The sequence below is a fragment of the Chamaea fasciata genome, unplaced genomic scaffold (genome assembly GCF_029207755.1).
Source record: "Chamaea fasciata isolate MVZ Bird 193981 ecotype frontalis unplaced genomic scaffold, bChaFas1.0.hap1 SCAF_9, whole genome shotgun sequence".
Lineage (NCBI taxonomy): Eukaryota > Metazoa > Chordata > Aves > Passeriformes > Sylviidae > Chamaea > Chamaea fasciata.
This window is the reverse complement of record NW_027094094.1, coordinates 4761029-4780287: the sequence shown is the minus strand read 5'-3', so window position 1 is coordinate 4780287 and position 19259 is coordinate 4761029. Positions and strand designations below refer to the sequence as shown.

Below are 19259 nucleotides of genomic sequence, written 5' to 3'. Positions count from 1 at the left end.
GAGGAAAATCCTACCTATTCCAAGGTCAGTAGACATGGTCAGCTTTAATCTACATTTAAGTGGCAGCTTTCTATATGCTTATTTTCCTTTTTTTTTTTTTTTCTAGCTTGCCACATGCAGCTCTGCTCTCCAACCCCTCACCATGGAGGTTCACCTGCTGTAGGTGAATTAAACATCTTGGGGGGCCCCCTCAGTGTGCTGACACCCTGTTTTAAGTGATGACACTGCACTAGGGAGGTGTTTTGAGCGCTTAATTAAAGCAAGAAAGGTCAAGGTCAGCTTGAGTTGAGCAGAGCACTGAAGGAACCATTATGGTACGTGTTAACCTCAACAGGAAGGCAGAGCTCCTCCAGAAAATATTCCTTGTGTGCTTCTTTTGTGCTTTTAGCAGGCCAGGAGTGAGAACAGCACCAGCCTCAGACACACCTTTAGCTCCGTATCTGCCCTCGAGAAGGAGGAAAGCTCACTGCGCCCAAACCTCACCCATCAGTGCATGATTATATCCCTATTTTAACTCCATCTTCTTCCTCTGGCCAATACACTGTGTTTAATCAGCTCTCAGTTAATGCTTTACAAGCATTTCTAAGCAGCGGAGCATTTAAAACAAACAAATCTTTGCTGGAATCTTTAAATGCCATGTGGCAAAATCAGCTGCAGAGCAGTGTGTAATTGTCTGTAATTGATTATGAAGGGTGTTTTCCTCCACTGATAATTCATACCATGTCCTGGAGCCTAGATCTGTCAGTTCTGGCATTCATGCTGGGACATTTTAGCAGGCATGCAGTGATTTCCTATAACTGTCAGCCTTTTTGAAGGCTCTGCTGGAAAAGTTAATTTGAAATCATATGCATATTTGTATATTATAATTAGTAAATAATGCGGCTAGCAGCTGGTAGAAACAGCCCATCTGAGTGACCAGATGCAGGAAAATATAAGGTTAAATGCACTGCACAAAACTGAGTAATCCTAATGTTAAGTGCTGACATTTTAAACACATGCACCACCCCTCCACGAAACGCTTTTGGAAACTCATTTGGAAACACTTATACACAAAATAATATCCAATAAGTAGCATTAGAAAAGACAGCGATTTCCATATAGAAAAATCCAAGCAGAGAGAAAAAAGTAACATGAATACTTAAGGTAGATTCCATTCAACAATATCTTACTGACAGTTGTGTATTAATCTTTGTACTTAAGTCCATTCCTCTAAAAAAAATGATCATTTTACTGCTCAATATTACATGAAATACTACACTACTTTCCTTTTTCCTGATCACTTTTCTTTTTTTTTCACATTCCAGCTGCCATCATCATTTTGGATTACTGAACTACCATTTTGAACTCTTCTGCTCGGCAAGCTCAAGCCTTGCTTTAAACCCATCAGTCTTTGTTCATCACAAACACACCCATTACATCTTTATGAAGGATTAGACTCCACAACAACAATAGACATAAATTAACGGGAGTGTAATACTAAGCATAAAAAAGACCATTACTTCCTATTTAAGAAACACACATGTTGAGGGGGTCCAAATTTGACAGATGGACTGTGACAGCCGTAACAAAAACCTTCAGTGACGACAAACATTTGTGCTTGACTTTGAGCAAGTCACAAGAGACGGGACTGTCTTTTTGGCTGCTTCAATTATAATTTATCTGTTAAAATAAAGGTTCTACAAAATAGGTCTACATGCTATTGAAGGCTCCTCTTGACTCTTTTGGTTCAGTGGCCCTGTCACTTAAAACCTGTCCCGCAAAACAGCTTGTGAGGCTCAATCCCACAAATTCTTCATCCTCTCCCTCTCAAGCTGGTACCTCCATGCAGACCATGGGTAACACTTGAACTGCTTTGATGAAAAGAGCCTGCTGGAATTTTCTGGAAAAACCTGAAAACTGAGCACCAGATCCTGGTGAGGATGAGGATTGTAGGGGATGGGAACTGATAATTCCTGACTTCATCCTGACCCTTCCTACAAATGTGAAAAGAACCGCATTTTGGCAGGAGAAAAACGCCTGCATGTGGGGAATGATAAAATCCTGTGGTAGCTCAGGCTAAACAGTGCAGGAGGATCCAAACCGAACCATATGTCACTCAGCAAGACTCTTCTCCTGCTCAGACAAGATGGCATCAGAGCCGTGCAAACGTCTCTCTGTGAAGCAGGATTATTTTCCAACCCAGACCCTCAGGGACCCTGACCCAGCAGCAGCAGCAGAGCTTTGAAAACAATATCAAGAATTTCCCAATCTGTGGCCTCATTTCTCTGGAATTCCAGCAAATCCCATCACCCAGCCCTGGATCCCTGCCCCATTCTCACAGCCTACCTGCCACGAGCATCTCCCACCCTCCCACCTCATCCCTCCCACACACAGCACAAAGGGAGAACTTCTGTCATCCCCAGATAAATAAAGGCTTAGTGACAAAACCCCACCAAGTTTAAATACAATCCTCTGAAACACAAATAAACTGAAACAAAGTGAGCTTGGTGGCACAATAAAACGGGGTTGAATGATCCAGAAACACACACCCCTTTAAATAAAACATCTGGATTATTTTTCAGCTCTTCATCACTTGTGACAACAGCCCTGAAATCCAAAGCTATCTTTTTAAAAGATGCAGAAACTAAAGAGCTGCTGCAGCCTCAGCATCAAGGAGAAATTAAGGAATATTCACAAGCAAATCTTCAGGGACTGCTTGTCTCATCCTGCCTTTGCAAGCTGTCCAGTGAAATAATCAAACCAGAAATACAGATTTCAGACAATGCTTACAGTGGTTACATTTTCTTCCATGCAGACACAAAAGCAGAGAGACCTTCAGTGAGCAACTGCTGCTAACAAAACAGTACCAGGAACAAGTGGGAGTAGTGGGATTTTTGCTTAGGGGTTGAAACAGCATTTGCACTTTCAAATATAAATCTTTTTCCAAAACAGTATTCCCAGTTTTAAAATCGAAATGCCACTTCGGCTAAAAGAAAAAAAGCAAAAATACTGAAATAAATTGATCAAACCCAACGTGACAAACATGCTGTAAGACAGTTTCTTTCCTCTGTGAAAACAATAGCTTTGGAGAAGGTCCATATTGCATCATTTAAGGATAAATAGCCAAACTGAGGGCAGTGGTTGGCACTGCTGTCACACGCAATGAAATAACACTCTTCTCCCTGAGGAGCCACTTCCAGCTGACACAACTGAGCCTGCACCAAACCCTAGATATTTTTTATACCATCAACTTATCTCTGAGTCATTAGGCTTTTATATTCAGGCAGAAATCTAATAAATGTCTCCTATCTAAGCAGTTGATCTCTCTCTCTCTCTCTGGCTAAGCACACAACATCTGAAAGGCTTTCTTTGTCCAGAAAGCTACACAGATTTCTAGCCAGAGAGATGAGTGAATTGAGCTGAGGGCTTCTCATCACTCTTTCTGACACACTCAGAGTGAAAAGTCCCTCTTTGTCCCTGTGATACTCAAGCAAATGAGTAAAATCATAAAATTACAGAAAACAAAACCAAAAACAAACAAACAAAAACCCAAAACAAAACAACGTAAAGTGGCAAAGAAAGTCGGGAAAAAATAAGAATTAACATTTTTTGCTCGTAAGACAAACCAAATATCTTTCAGATTGAAAAAAGTTCAGGTGCCCCACCTCAAGATTCTATAAAATACTGAATTCAGAGGAAGGCAGCTAAAGTATTCCACTCCCTGGAATTTTATCCAAGGAAATTCATGCAACAAGGGTCCAGAAAAATGTAATGCTGTTCAGGATCACCCACTCTGTGTGCCCATGTATCTCATTTCGAACACTTACCCATGCTGAAGAACCCTTTCTAGGGTACATGCATTACTCTGACAGTGACAATATTCTGGACAGGCTGTAAAAAAAAATCTGCAGAAATCCTGCACCACTTACTCATGGTGCAGATGGGCACAAAGTGAACCCTCATATCCCAATTCCCTGGCCAGCCCCACTAGACAGTGATTTTTTGGCTGTTGAGGTGAACCACAGCCTCAGATTCCAACATCCCTCATCCTGCAGGGCTGAAACCTGGGGCTGCAGAGGTCTGGCCTCAAGACCTACTGCAAGAAAATCAAAACCTATTAAACTCCAGCTTCTACTTCTACAAGCACCACAAATCCTCCAGGAGAGGACAGTATGTGGGAATGGAGGCTGTTTTGGCAAGTGGTGGCCTGTGATAAAGCCAAAGTCCTGTTACTTGTACAACTGGTTTGTTGCTCGTGGCATCACCCTTCTCCAGAAATGCTCATTGCCAGCTACAAGCAATTGTAAAATACATTTCATGTGATGGTGTTGTGTGCATTTTAAATCTGGCACTTGCTTTTGTTTCTTGCTCAAAAGCATCATTATCTTAATCGAGCTGTCCAAGATTTGATATAGTATCTCCCCTATTTTTACTTTACTACAGTCTTTTTTCTATTTTGGGGTGTTTTCTGGATGCCTGGCTATGAAACTCCCTCCCCTTGGTCTTCAAATGCCTTCCTGAAAAATACCTCTCTGTATCTGGTACCTAGTTACCACAATAATAATCACCTTAGAAACATCATAAATATACAATTAATTCTGTTCCAAAGCCCATTAAGGCAGTAACATTTTTTCCATTGACTCCAACAAGCCGTGGGATCAGGCCCCAAAACACTGGAAATACAATTTTTTTTTTCCATTTACAGACTGTTAATATAGTTTTTACATTTCTCTCCTCATTAACAGCCCTGCCCCGATTTACTTGAGACACACATCGCTGTGCTAAGACGTTCTCTCCATTCCACCCCTACCCCAACCTGATACAATTTATTGATTTCCTCATTTCCCTTTCCAAAGCTCTCAGCGGAAGGACGTGCTGGCTTGGTTGTCGGGGTTAGGAAGAAAGTTTTTTGAAACTCTTTATCTACTTTCTGTTACCTGTCTGCGCAGGGGGATTCGCTTGGTGAGCTTGTGCACGGCGGGCTGGCTGCTGAAATCCGGCTTCTTGGTGGTGTTCTTCATGCGGCACAGGACCACCGTCAGCACCATGCAGGCTATCAGGAACACCCCGATGCAGTAAATGGCTATTTCCACGTAGTCTGGAGAGGTTGGGTATTCCTTTTCTTTCTCAGGAGCTGGATGGAGAAGGTTTCAGGAGGGGAACAATCACGCCACAGGGTTAGCACAGGGAACGGGCAGCGTTCGGCACTTGGAGCAAGTCATGGTAGAATAGAACCAGTTCTTGTGTGGTATTCAGAACACTGAATGTTCAGGCCATCTTGCAATCTAAGAGCATTCTTTTTTCTCCAGATTACCGCTTTGATTTCCATTACAATTCCTCAGTTTGCACTGAGTGTGAGCTTGTGCAACTACGTATATGTACACAAACATATACATGTGACTGCCTAGGTAGGTACTTAGATACACATTGAAATATTGCATGATCAAGGATCATTTTAGAGGGAAGTAAAAACTGTTCAAACTAGGCTCAGGTTTATTTTGTTGCTTGAGACAAACTTTAAAAGTGCTGCAATTCTTGTGAACCACACAAAAGCACATCAAAAGATAAAACTGTAAGTTAGTTAGCCTGAATGAAATGTGTCTAAATTTGAAAATAAATGTTTGGGCTTGAGTCTGCCTGTCCATTCAAAATTTTCAGTAGGATCTCAAAATACAGAGGATGAATCAGTCCCCCAATCACATCTATAAACTCAGTTTAGGAGTTTCAAAAGGGTTTCAAGGACCCTGGCTGCTTAACCAGCTGTGCTTAATGCTGGGTGCCCAACTCCCCTGAGGTCCTTTGAGGAGCCCAGTGCTGGATTAAAAAGCATAATTGAAGTGAAAAAAAAAAAAAAATCCAAATTGCCAGCAACACGTTAATTAACGAGCCCTCTTCTGTGAGGACTGCGGTCTTTCAAGTAACCTCATCAGTGGTTACTGGCCTATGAGATTAGATTTTGGAGGGAGTGGTTCTGCAGAGCTGTTACTCTGATTGAAACCATTTTGAAGCTATCTTCAAGACAGTTATATGTGCAAACAGTGTCCCTAATCCCTTATCTGGGATTCAACCCCCGGATAAACAGCATTCCACAGCCATCAGCGGTCACTCCGCAAGCAATGCATGTTTCAAGCCGAAATTTTCTCGTGCCTTTCCAGGCTTATAAAAATACTTTGTTCAAGAAAATTGGTTAAAAAAAAAAAAAAAGAAAAAAGAAAAAAAAAAAAAAAGAAATGCTGTTCAAGCACTTGCAAAATGCAAACACTGCCAGCAGAAGCAAGCTCTACACAAGCACTGCTCTGCCTGCTTGGTGACACCTCACAGGCTCGGGGCTCGGTTCAGAATGAGATGGAACAAAGCTGCCTTGTTCAGGATATTTCAATAAAAGGTAAAAAATTACCTGCAGACAGTGGGAACGTTTAAGTCCCGCACCGTGAACCTCACCAATATGCACATGCAGGTTTTGTACCTCTTACTTAGGATTAACAATTAATAAATGCTAAGCACAAGATGACCCAGCAAACCTCAGGTGGTTCATGTTTTTTTTCCAAAGGAACTCCTGAGGCAGCTGCCAACAGTTATAAATGAGAAAATCTGACCAATGTCAAAACCAACTATGGTTACATCTTCTAACAGCTGATAACAATTTTCAGGCAATAAAGCACATTGATGTTTGTTTCTTTTAAGGACAGAAACATCATCAACCCCAGAACAGCAAGACATGCTTTGCAGTAAAAGCAAATGACTACTTGTTCTCTTAGAGCATGCAATGTTCAAAGATGCACCGAGCCGATTCCCAAGATATGGAAGGCACTGCTTCTGTACATGATCCTCTGGCATTGAAATTGGAATTTCCATGAGAGATTTGCATGATAGGTAAAACAGAATTGAAGTACACTGAATAGCTCAGGTATTTTAATGAACCATTACATAACTATTGCCAAATTAGTTCCAAACTCCATAACGAACTGAATTTCATCCTCTTGAAATGTTTACAATGATTTATGGGCTGGTTTTCAGTTGTCTCATTGAAGCGCTAAGGAAGCGCAGCTCCTTAGCATTTCTGATGATGTAAAAACATTTCAATTAAGTGCAATAGCCACACATTCCACTCCCTTTTTCGTTCTTGTTGCTGTTTGGTTTTTGGAGTTGCAAATACGTGACAGAACAACTCACTGGCTCGAGACAGCTCCTCTTAAAAAGCCAAAATCATTGTAAAAGTCCTTTTTTTTTGAGACAGAAGCCGTGCTAATTCTGCAGCAATCAACAAGGGGAGGGGGAGGGAAAAAAAAAGAGGAAAAACCACGGAAAGAGAGCAGTGTATACCTGGCAGAACTGTCAACCATGCAGTGTGAAAGGATATCCCAATAGAATTACCCGCCAAGCATGTATACTCCCCAGCATCCTCAAAAGTTACATTCCGTATATAGAGAACCTCAATTTCTTTGTCCGTGGTGTTAACACCGGCAGCCTAAAAAAAAAACAAAGAGGGAAGCAAGAGAAAAAAGCTAGACACTGAGAGAATTTTTGTGGATAGGGAGGTGGAGCCACAGGGCTTTGCACTTGGTAAAGGCAGAGGTGGAGAGATGCAAAGCTCCTTTCCCCATCCACAATCCCTCGTCCAAAAGGCGTTTACCAACAGATCCCAGCTCACCTCAGAAAGTAATCAACACCCTTCACCAGACCTAAACTCACCACCTAAACATGCATGCAATCAAAAGACATGGAAAAATTCACCCACAAATGTTGTTTGTTTTGGTTTTTTTTTCTCCTTCTTCTTTTATAACAAGAGAAAGTGGAAAGAAAAACAAAGAGAAAATGAAGTAGGACAGAACATTGGATCCTTCACGTGTAGATACCTGTTTCAGAAGAAAGAATCTGCCATAAAAGCATACACTAAAATGATTTTTTAAAGGGTGAATTCTGCTCCAAATGACAACTTAGTAGCTGTCTTAGACTGTGTATGATCCTTGCATCACCCACTGCACTAAATTTTCAAGTAGAAACTACTACTGTACATTGTGAAGAGTTGCCAAATCTTGCTTAAACCTCAAATCTGGAATTATTTGGTGGTCTGCTTAGAAGCACAGTGGAAAGTATCCCAACTCTTGCTCAAAAATCAGAGATCTTGCTCAGTTGTGGCTCTCACAGGTGGGAGAGAAAGGACTTCAAAGATTTGAGAACCAGGAGATGGAAATAAAATATATTTTTCTACATCTTAAAGATTGAGGGGAAAAAAACTCTGCAAGTTTTGAGGTTTTTACATCTTCCAGACTTCTTGTCTTGACATTGTGCACCAATCCAGGTACCAGTGATTATCCAAATTCATACAAATGGAGTAAATCTTAGGTCTGGTGTCATCCTGATTTTTTAGCCTTCTGATAACTGTTTACATATTTCTAGTGGAGTCTCACACGAATGTAACATAAACAAGTCGATTGTTTTCATTCCAGTCTGTGATGGACTGCTGAACTGACCACTGGGGTCGGAAAGGTGTTCCTCTCATCTACCAATCCTTGACCAAACTCCAAATCCTATTTAAATCACAAATAATAATAAACTTTCTCTCTCTCTGCTCACCTCTGAACCTGAGTGAGTGTGGTTCTTTCGTGTCCCTACCGGCGACAGTCTGGAACTTCCCAGCTGCCCCAAGATGGGCACATCAGGTCATCAGCATCAAGGCCTCAGTGATGGAAGTTTAGAGAAATTAATGTTTGCTACTTTTGATCTCTGTTCCATTCAAAAATGCTACTTTGAAATACACAATTAGGCAATAAAAACGTTTTTATTGGACCATTCTGAGGTAAATTTAGTTGTGGGCTGTACTCACACAGTTGCCTGTCTTTATTGTTACTGCTGAGTAAAACCCAGTTAGTAATGGGTGAGTAAGCCCTGGAAAAACCCTCCCACCTGCACAGTCACAGGCAAGGTGGGAAGTTAAAGTGACTAAACTGACCTGATTTATGCTCCAGTGGGTATTTATGTGAGCAGGTCACATATATACACACCTATGTGTATACATAAATACACACTACTGGGGTGTAATTACCTTACTCTGTGAGTACCCTCTGTGTGAACTGCAGAGTATGCAGAATTAACAACAAAACTGGACACACACACATGCAGACACAAAGACACCAAAGAGAGAATAAAGATCAGCATCAGAAACCAAAGCAGTGCTTCTGGTACACAGAGACTATTGTGGGAATTTTTCCATGGCTGCTGGTGTAACACCAGCTGCATCACCAAAGGAGGATTACACAAATACCACCAAGGCCAGAGAGTATCCTACAAGCTGCCTGCAGTCTCCCAAAGCACCATTTTTTTTCCAGCTTGCTTTAAAAAACGTTGTTACCTTGTAGGCTTGGCAGAACAGAGAGCCAGGCAGACTGGTTGGCCTCCCCTATATAATTGGAGACCTTACAAATATATTCTCCAGCGTCCGCCTCTGTCACATTGAACAGTGTCAGCACCTCAGCATTGGAATTATTTATCCCCGAGTGCTAGAATAGACCAATAACACAGGAGAACAACGTCACTGCTGCCCAGAATGGACACCAATCTGTCTATGGTCCCACCACCAACATGTCACCAGAATATTCCACATCAGCCTCTAAACATTGAAGGGTTTGGGGTTGGAATATGTTGGGTTTTGGGGTTTATTTTGGTTTCCTTTCGGTCGTTGTTGTTTGGTTTTCTTACATCCGAAGCATCGCACGAGGAGTTAGAAAACAGCAGCATGGGGGAAAAAAAAATCCACCTAGGCAGGTACTGCATGGGACAAGCAGGTCCAGAGCTGGCTGTCCTGCCTGTCAGAGTTTCGGCAATGCCACCCAGCTTGGAAAACTTCAGTTTCCCTGGTCAGGCTTGCTCCACACTGGCAGGAATGACAGTACCAATACACTGCTCCAAACCAGACATCTCTGCAGGCTCAGCATCCAGACAGCCCAGTCCTCCAGCAAGCTTTTGGCTGCAGCTGCCACGTTACTTTGAAATCAAGAGGCTGAAGAAACATGAAAGAAATGGAGCAGATTGTCCCATGTATGTTTTGGATGCTTTCTGCCCATACAAAAATGTCAGTGATGTCCTTTAGAAGGATTTTCAATTTTTTTCTGGAGGAGTCATGCCTGAAAACATTAAGATATAAAGGACTTTTCGTGGAAGCAAAAAGGAGTAAACAATGTCTATAAGCTGCACAGTTAGCATTCAGGCAAGCAAATGTTTATCTATTTATAACATAAACATCTCCACTTTCAAAAGAAGCCCAGAACTGGAGATCCTGGGATTCACACCAAACAAACACTGCGCTCTAAAGGACGCTTCACCACTGCCGGCATCTGCGGGGCCTCACCTTTAACACCTGCAGGTAGGGCAGCCCATCTGGCCCGTATTTACTGCCATTCCTCTCCACGTGCTTGATCCACTGGATGTGGGGCTGGGCATCGCTGTAGACCTTGCAGACAAACTCGACATCTCCCCCGACCACGGCCGAGGCGTTGGCGGGGAGCCCGGCCTGCAGGATGGGCCGGTGAGGGGAGCGCTCTGCTCCGGCAGGGAACGGGAGGGAAGGAGGGAGAGAGAAAGGGAGAGAAATAAAGATGCATAAATAAGCAGGGCTGCCAAGAAAACTGTAAGTGAACCCCAGCCAAAAAGCCCTGTAAGCTTGTTGGCCGACTCCTCCGAAGTAACGCCGCAGCCAAAGCGCGTAACAAAACCTGCGGTTCAGAGGAGATGGCTTGAGTGCTACACTTGTAATTTAAAGAATTGACATTTTTGGGGGGAGGGGGCGAAACCCTGCTTAAACACTTCACTCACTTGTTTAACTCAGCCCTAATTAGGTAAAATATCTCCTTTTGTTTGTTTTGTTTTTTTGGGGTTTTTTTTGGGTTTTTTTAAGCTACTGTACTAAAGTTACCTCTGAGTTCTAAAACATCTTGATTCGACTAGGCCTCCACCTATTTGGAAGAAATATTATTGATTAATTTTAAAAACGCGTTAAAATAAACCAAAGGCAGTTTCCCAAAAGTAGCAGCAGAAGCCTCAGAGTGCAGGACGCACAAAGCAGGCAGCTCAACTTCCTAAAACGCTCTAATCAATGCCACCGCCACCACTGCTCCCTGCTTCACCCAGACACAGCAGCAGAAACACTGCTTCATTCTTATTCTCACCAAGACGCAGGGAAATATAGAATTCTCTGGAAAAAATGAAGTGTGTTTAATGTGAGCCAATTCAGCTTCTAGTCTATGCCCATGCATAAGCATTTCTCACACATTTTCAGTCAACCTCTCAAGGGGAGCAGCTGAGGGACCTGGGGTTGTTTAGCCTGGAGAAAAGGAGGTTCAGGAGGGACCTTCTCACTCTCTACAACTCCCTGACAGGAGGTTTTAGCCAGGTGGGAGTCAGGCTCTTCTCACAGGTGACAAGTGACAGGAGCAGAGGAAATGGCCTCGGGTTGTGCCAGGGGAGGATTAGAGATCGGATATCAGGGAAAATTCCCTCGCCAAAAGGGTTGCTCGGTTTTGGAACAGGCTGCCCAGGGAGGCCATCTGAAAGTCATGTGTGTAGCTGTGACACCTGGGGACGTGGTTTAGTGGTGGCCTTGACAGTGCTGGGTTAATGGTTGGACTCAATGATTTCAGGGGGCTTCTCCAATCTAAACAATTCTATGAATCAGAAGTGAAATGCTCACTGCCCATCCCCAGCCTCAGCTCCCTGTTCTCTCCTGCTCCAGGAATTCTTTCAAAGATAAGTAAAAAACAGCAGACCTAAATATTTATTTTTAGAGGCTACACACTGTAAAAGCTCTGACATTACGAGCCAAATCAGCTGAATTTCAAACCAAGCGTTCCTTCTTAAACATACTGGGCTCCAATAAATTGTTTCACAAGCAAACATTGTGAGTATAATAGCAAATAATGATGCCATTGAACAATGGGATCTTTTATACAGTCCAATATATTTGGCATGCAGCAAACATCTACTGGGAATTTATTCACTGAGGCTATGCTGGCAGCACACTACAAAGCAGCAGTCTTATTTTACTTGTGGCAAAAGTGCATTTGCATTGCAGTTACTAAATTATTCCATGGCTATGTGTGCCATTTTCGAAGATCTAGGAACGGTTTCATATTTTTTAATTTGTAAATTGCATTAGAACATATATATTATTATTTTACAGTTCTGGAGAGAACTTTTAGTTTCTCACCTTATACTAAATAAGCTCTAATTCCATCTCCCTCGTTCCTTCATTTGGGTACAAAAACAGCAAGCAAAAATCTCTCTCTAATAGAAACCTTACACCATCTTCCAAAACTTATTACAGCTGCCTTCGGTATAAAATGAAACCTTAGAGAATGTTATTTAAAATGTTTTTTAGAAGTCAGTAGGCCTCATGTTTCATTTCTCCACATCAGGGTTTGATTTCCTTTGTGACCTTATTCTCTGCCCTTTAACAAACCAGAGAACGAGGCCTGAAACATCTTGGAAAAGTTCCTACTATGCCAGCATCCACACATGAGATGTGTTTAGTTTATCCCAATAGCCATCAATGATTTAATCTTTCATTGACGACTGTCAAGCATTTCCTCTACCAAAAAAGAGGAGCCAAAGCAAAGGAGTAAAAGCAGAGTTCTCACATTCTTGGTCCCCAATTTAATTTAAAAAAATTAAAGCGTGTGCATATGGATGGGTATATATGCATGGCTGTTTGTGAAATTTCTTCTCTAAAGGCAAATGTGTTAAAAATAAACATTGGTTGCCCTCCCACATATGGATCAGTGTCTACCAACTCCCCCACTTCAGCAGAGGGGAGTCCTGTGCCCGCACAGGCAAACAGCACAGGAGAACAAAACCATCACCATGCAAATCCAGCAGGGCTTCGTGGCAAACCTGAGGTCCAAAGAAAACACAGAATACACTCAGGATTGGGGAAAATAACTACAAAGAAACTTCCACTAATTGCCAATGACCAAGCTTAATTTTGTACAGCGCATTTTCTTGGAAATACTAATTTCATTATTAGTTAATTATCCCAAAACATCCTGAAGTTATCCTATTTCTCCGCAAACCCACGCACATCTAAGGACTCTGTTAAGCACAGGTACTGTCAAAGCCATATTCATAAATCTCACATCACTGTTCAGCATGTAAAATACAAGCTGTACATTTGTAAGCAGATATCATCACTCAAACAACTAGCTGCATTAACTAATAAATAACTCAAACCAATATTAGATGGGAACAGCGTGTTCCTTTTTACTGAACACCAGCAAAGGAGTCAAAGTTGCCTTTGAAAAAAATCTTAAAGGCTGGTGAAAGTGATTTTATCATTACCTAATAATTATAATCAGGATCATCACTAAAACATGGTGACCATATACATCTCTACTTATTTAAACAGTATTTTCATACAAAACAAGCTGGCAACAAATCTCATAGCTCTGGAACCTGATTTCACTATTCCTCTTGTTCATTAATATTGAAGAACCACCTTGAGAAATAAATCTTTGCTGCCTGAACACTGAAATTTCAGTGTTACCATCTCACTGCTGACACAGTTTGTTATAAAATCAAGTCAAAAACATATGCTATAATACAGAAAATCACCCCCAGCATGCTTCGTGCTGGATCCCACCATAAGAGACAGACACCAGCTTGCAGCTAAACCAACATCATCCCCATGTGCGCAATCAGTTATCTACAAAAGACAGAGTCAAAATGATTGCTCACGTGAGGAATTATCAGATTCAAGGCCACAAGCACCTAAATTTTACACCACCATAAAAGTGCCCAGGGCTTGAGCATTTCTGCTCACTTATCTGCAGACAAACAGAGTCGCTATCTGAAGGGATGAGACCTTGCCCAAAAGCTTAGAGTAAACTGTCATTTAGCCTGTTAATGTTAAAACTTCAAAATACCTCCCTCCAAGAGATAAAACTACAAAGAATCCAGGAAAGCTGGAGAATTCGAAGTTCCAAAAAACCTGGCAAAATGGAAGGAGCTCCCCAGGGAGTTCTAAGCACTGCAGGACCCCCAGAGATGGTGGGAGCCTGCCCTGCTGCTGGAAATTACTATTGGAGCCCCAAGGAATCCTGAGAACTGGCTCTTCAAGGAATTTAAGCCCCTGAACAGATGATTCCTACAAAAGGGCCTCATCTCTTCCCCATCCTTGGCTTTATTTCCAGGTTGTTTTGCTGGCCAAGGGAAAGGAGAGAGGAGAGAAAGAGGAAAGTGATGCAACCCTACAAGGTGAAGATGCTGGGGTGTGGAGGTGGGTGACAGGGGCCAAACCCCAATTCCCACAGCCAAGGGAGACCCCAGAAGACACCACCCCATCCCTCCAGCCCCAGAGCAGGATGGAACAGCCAAGGGAAGGGAGGCTGCCCGCCAAGCAGCACAAGGGAGACGTGGGGCAGGAATTGCTGCTGCCAGAGGCCAGTGGAGAGGGATTGTGGCTGAGAGAGTGGCACTGCTGCCACCAGAGAGCCTTGGCAGGGGGAGCAGACAATAACCCCGGAAGGGGGGAGCTCCAGGACTCCGGCCAGGCCAAGTCTCCTTAGCAACCTGGCTGTGCCAGGGGCTGAGAAGAGCTCTGGGAATTGTCTCTCCAAGCTTCCTTGTCACCCTAGCACAGACAGTTCAGGACCTTTCACAGGAGCTAAAAGCCAGAACCAAAACCCATTGAAATCAGGGGGAAAACTCACATGGAATTCAATGGGCTTTGCATAAGGCATCCGATTCATTGAAAAAAAAAGAGAAAACGAAAACTACTTTTATTTTCTGCTTTTGAATGTGCTTGTTTCCTCTCCTTGCAAATGTGTGACTCAAGAGTGGGCTACAAAAATAAAAGCTTAATAGCAAATGCAAGACCAAGCACCAAGCATGAGTTCTGGGGACAATGGAGGGATCCTCAATTAAGGGGGGAAGAGAGAGAGAGAGAGAGAAAAATTACCTAATTTTTAGCTAGACACATTTATCAGAGCCTTTAATCAAAGTTTGGAAATGTTACTGACTTCTAAGGACTCATCTTGATGCCTGCCACTGAGCAGCTACAGAGGGATCCCTGAAATGATGCCTCTGAGCACCAGGTCTGGATCAATAGTCCCTGGTAGAGGTTCTGTGCATTCGGTCATCACTAAATGAGAAACGAAGCAGTTGCAGCTGTCACTGTATTGACTGAAAGCACAGACCTGCCATACCCTCTTCTTCCCTTGCCCTGCTCAGCACAGCACTCTCAGCTCTAGTTGCTTATTTTGCCTGACTCCAAGCTTGGGAAATATTCAGCAGCAGCCTGGACCCTGCTTGGAGAAAACACTATCCACTCCCAACCACCTTCCTTCAGATGCTGCAACATCTGTTGCTTTGGAAGATGCTAATTATGCTGTAAATTATGGGTCCCAAAAGCATCCTACAGCATTTTAGGCCAGACTGTAATCACAGCCTCTTGCATTGGCTTTGGCTTCACATTGTAAACTTGCAAGACTGACTTGAAAGCCTTAAAAAAAAATTAACCACAGCCTTTCCATCGCAGGCTTGGCCTGAAACATTCCTCCCCCGTGTTTCAGCTCCACCAACCAGCAGCACTTTCCCACCATTTCCACTGGGCCATTTACCTAACCCAGGAGATCTCAGAAGGCTGCTGGGGTCTGGGAGCAGCATCTCCCAGAAACCTCCTAAGTGAAGCTTCAGCTCCCCACAGTGCACCCCACAACACCTTAAAGCTGTAACACGATTTCCTCTCAGAAGTGGCACTTGTGACCATTTCAGACACAGTCTGAGGGAACAACTCCCTCCATCTGTGCAAGCCACTCTGTCTCTGTGCTCCTTTTTTGACATCCCTGTTGAGACTGTACGTGTAGGTACTATTATTGCTGCCTCTGATGCTGGTTTTGGTGATGTGGGTACCTGCCACGGGATTGGAGCATTTAGTAAAGCCAAGAGGCCAGCCACAGGATATCAGTGCCTGATCAGCATCTATTTGGGTTAAATATCAACCATTAACAGAAAGATTATAGGATTATTAAACCCTTAGTCTCCAGTGAGTTTCAGGCTTCTATCCTGTGCTAGCTGACTGCAAAGGAACCAGTCTGCAAGGAGAAACACAAGGGTCGTCATCCTTCATAAAAGATCCCACCTACACTAACTGCAAATCCATTCATAGGCACTCAGAGGCTGGATTAATCATTGTTCTCTGAATTAGAGAGCCTTTCTGAGGTGAGTTCCAGGAGCAACTCCAGCATGAGGAATTGCAGCTTGGGTTTCTCTATAAAGCCAGAACTGTCTTGAGCTCCTACAAAGGACCGCGTTTGGAGCTACACTTGCAGCCCACACCCCTATGTGCAGTGGTGTGGGAGGGGTCCAACAAAAGAGATGCCAGCCCCCAGAGGAATTTCCTCCCTCAAGGTAGCTCTCTGCTCATGGGCCAAGCCAAACCTTGGCTTCCTCTCCCCAGCACAAAGCCACTGCTCAGGGGAACCTGCGCTCTCTGAAACCCTGGAAGGAGAACACTCCTAGCTCCACCCTTTGCTCCCTGGCATGGAGGAGGAAGGTTGAGTGCTGGCAGCTCTTTCAGAAGATCAGAAAGAGCCAAGCAGGTGTAGGCAGAACACCTCTCCTAATTAATGTCACGTGGCAGACATCCCTGAGCCAGGAGCTGAGCAGCCTCCACCAGCTGCACGTCAGTTTGGGTTTCTCTCTGCACAAGATGAAGCACTGCGTGGTGTTCATGGCCAATTCAGAAGTGCTGCTGAACTGTCATGTTCTGTTTAAACAGACACACACACACAAACCCCTCCAGTCATCACTTCCTGGGTAATTTACACACGCCAAGGTAGAGCCCACAGCAAGTCAGGGATGATGCTCTCTCCCTAAACCCTGCAAAATCACAAGATGCTTGAAGGCTGGAAGGATTAACATCACTGTCATAAAAGAGGAAGAGATAAAGAGCATCCCTGGCAAGAACACTTGATAAAAGAACAGGAGCCTCTCAGGCAGGCTTGCGGAACAGCTTATGGATCAGCCCAGCACTAGCAGTACTGATGGTATCACACCTTACAGACTTTGGCATCTTTTAACCAGTAGGTATTCGCCAACAAATGGTTCATGCTGCTCCACGTTCCAGTACAGCAGGAGTCTCCACCTGCAGCATTTCCTACTGGCCCAACACTACTTGAAGAAATCATTTTGGTGGCCAAAGCTCAAAGGGGCATTGCTGCAGCTGGAGCTCCAGTGAACCTGGCACAGAGACCTGGGGCCAAGCTCCATCACCATTATCTAAGCTCCCTTTGTCCTTTCATTTAGAAGCCTTTTGCACAAATTTGAGGCACTTCTTGCTGCTGTGTCTCTCACTCCATCCTTGCCAACAACTGGGCCCCACCACCCAGCTCTGCTCTGGTTTTTGGGCAGTACCAGCAGGCAGCATGGAACCAGACTCCACATACCCCTGCTGTCACTGAATACTTTCACAAGTTAAACACTTGAACACTGTTAAAGAATTTATTGCTGAAGATTTAAGCCCTGTCACATATATCAAAGCAGCCCCATTTGTTACCCACAGCAAAGCCTCTGCCATTCCATCCAACCTCCTTGAGACACTCAAGCCCTTCTACTCACCGAGGCCAGCCAAGTAAAAGGCAGTGTCTTTAAAAAATCTTTACAGAAGTTAAACAGGTGTATTCAAACTCTTTGTCCTTGGCTTCACCACCTTCACCTCTAATTTTAAGTAATGGAACTGTTTCCCAAGCAGGCAAAGCTCCCACTGATGTTATCCCATCTGTCTCCTTGGATAGCTCCACAGCAGAGCTTCAGCTCTCTGTCCTATCTACATTTTAGCTTAAAATCCATCTCTGCACACCCTTACAGCAGAAATGCATCTGCACTCCTCTTCCTCACAGGGCAGCAAGATGGGGAAAACACAGCAAGCAAGACTGACCTATTTGGCTGGATACAAAGCCCACTGATATCAATGAAAACAACACCCCAAAAAAAAGAAAATCAGAATCGGAACTAGTTAAAAGCTGTCCTTTCAAATCACACTTATATCTGAGGGTTGAAAAAGACAGGAACATCCAGCAAGCCTGAGGCTAAGGCAGGAGACATGAATGCTCTTGTTTTAAAACATGGATTTATCAACAGGGTTTTAAGACCAGTTTGTCCTTAAAAGCAAAGCCCTATTGTCAGGCTGACAGCGTGGGTTTCATCAGCCCCAAGGAGCAGAAAAAGTCGTAGCAGCAAGAGTTGTACAACACTAATCTTGGAGCTCCCTTGCAGTGTCCCTCTCACAGTGCATGCATAAGCAAATGCTTCATACATGTCTGAACAAAGGGTGGAGAGGCCTTATTTTAGTCTGAAAAAAATTATGGGAAACAGAACAATGGGAGGCTACAATTTTCATTGATATTCTTTTCAGTGTACCCTAAAAGAAAAAGGCTACAAGAGAATATGAAAAACAGCTTGTGACTTCTCACAGACAAGTGGTAAAGTTTTATTGTTCTGGCTGCTCCCAGAGACTGCATTAATTTTTACACCCAGAGATATCATCCTTTGTAACTGTGCACAGCTCCCAGCACTCGGCTGCTGTATAATAACCAGAGACAATGCTGGGTCCAGCATCACTGGAATGGGCTCTCCAGTAGGCTCTGCCAAAGGTTTACTGCATGCCTGGCAAACAGCATCCCTCCCACAGGGATGATGTCCTCTCCCAGCTGCAGTGGCTTCAACTCCCCAGCGCACCCAGTGATGCCATAAAGCACACGGGGGGGAGTTATTATTTCTGCTGGTATTGTGACCCAACTACATATTTCTCATCGGCCAAATTTCCTTTCCTGAAAACAGCTCTCTGCCTTTAAAGTAAAATGGAAAAGATTATGTAAAGCTTTAAAAGCGCTCCTTGCATTTCTACACTTCTCCCCCCCTTTTCTTACACAGCACACTTGCTCTATTGAGCAATGCAGGTGTGGAATTATCGGAAGCACTGCAGGATTGCCCCTTCCCCAGCTCCCTGCCAGACACAGCCAAGCAGCAGCTGACTGACCATACTGACTGTGCAGGTCTCAGGGCAGAAAAGAAGCTCCAGCACCCAGAATTTCAGTGCTGGACAGTCCTGGCTCAGCCTCATGATAAGTCTTTGTCAGCCCTCACTCAGCCCTTTGGGCTTCCCTTCCCTGGTGATGAAGTCCGGAGACATCCCTCCATCAGCACCACATCCCCTTCTGCAACATACAATCCACTGCTCTGAAAGCTGGGCCAGATGCTGAAGAAGACAGCTCATGAGAAGACGCTGATTA

At 43.6% G+C, this 19259-nt stretch overlaps 1 protein-coding gene across 10 annotated transcripts in view; it reads right to left on the bottom strand.

The window, feature by feature from the left end:
• Positions 1-19259, bottom strand: part of FGFR2 (fibroblast growth factor receptor 2) — an 81398-nt gene that overhangs the window by 20198 nt on the left and 41941 nt on the right. For 3 of the 10 annotated variants that reach the window (XM_066190792.1, XM_066190795.1, XM_066190797.1), the window contains 3 exons: positions 10328-10518; positions 9332-9479; positions 4911-5113 (listed from right to left, as the gene is read on the bottom strand). In XM_066190792.1, coding sequence (XP_066046889.1) covers positions 4911-5113; positions 9332-9479; positions 10328-10518 — 542 coding nt within the window. Of the gene's footprint in view, positions 1-4910; positions 5114-7302; positions 7448-9331; positions 9480-10327; positions 10519-19259 lie in introns of all 10 variants that reach the window. The other 7 variants (XM_066190793.1, XM_066190796.1, XM_066190798.1 and 4 more) reach the window with 3 other exon arrangements.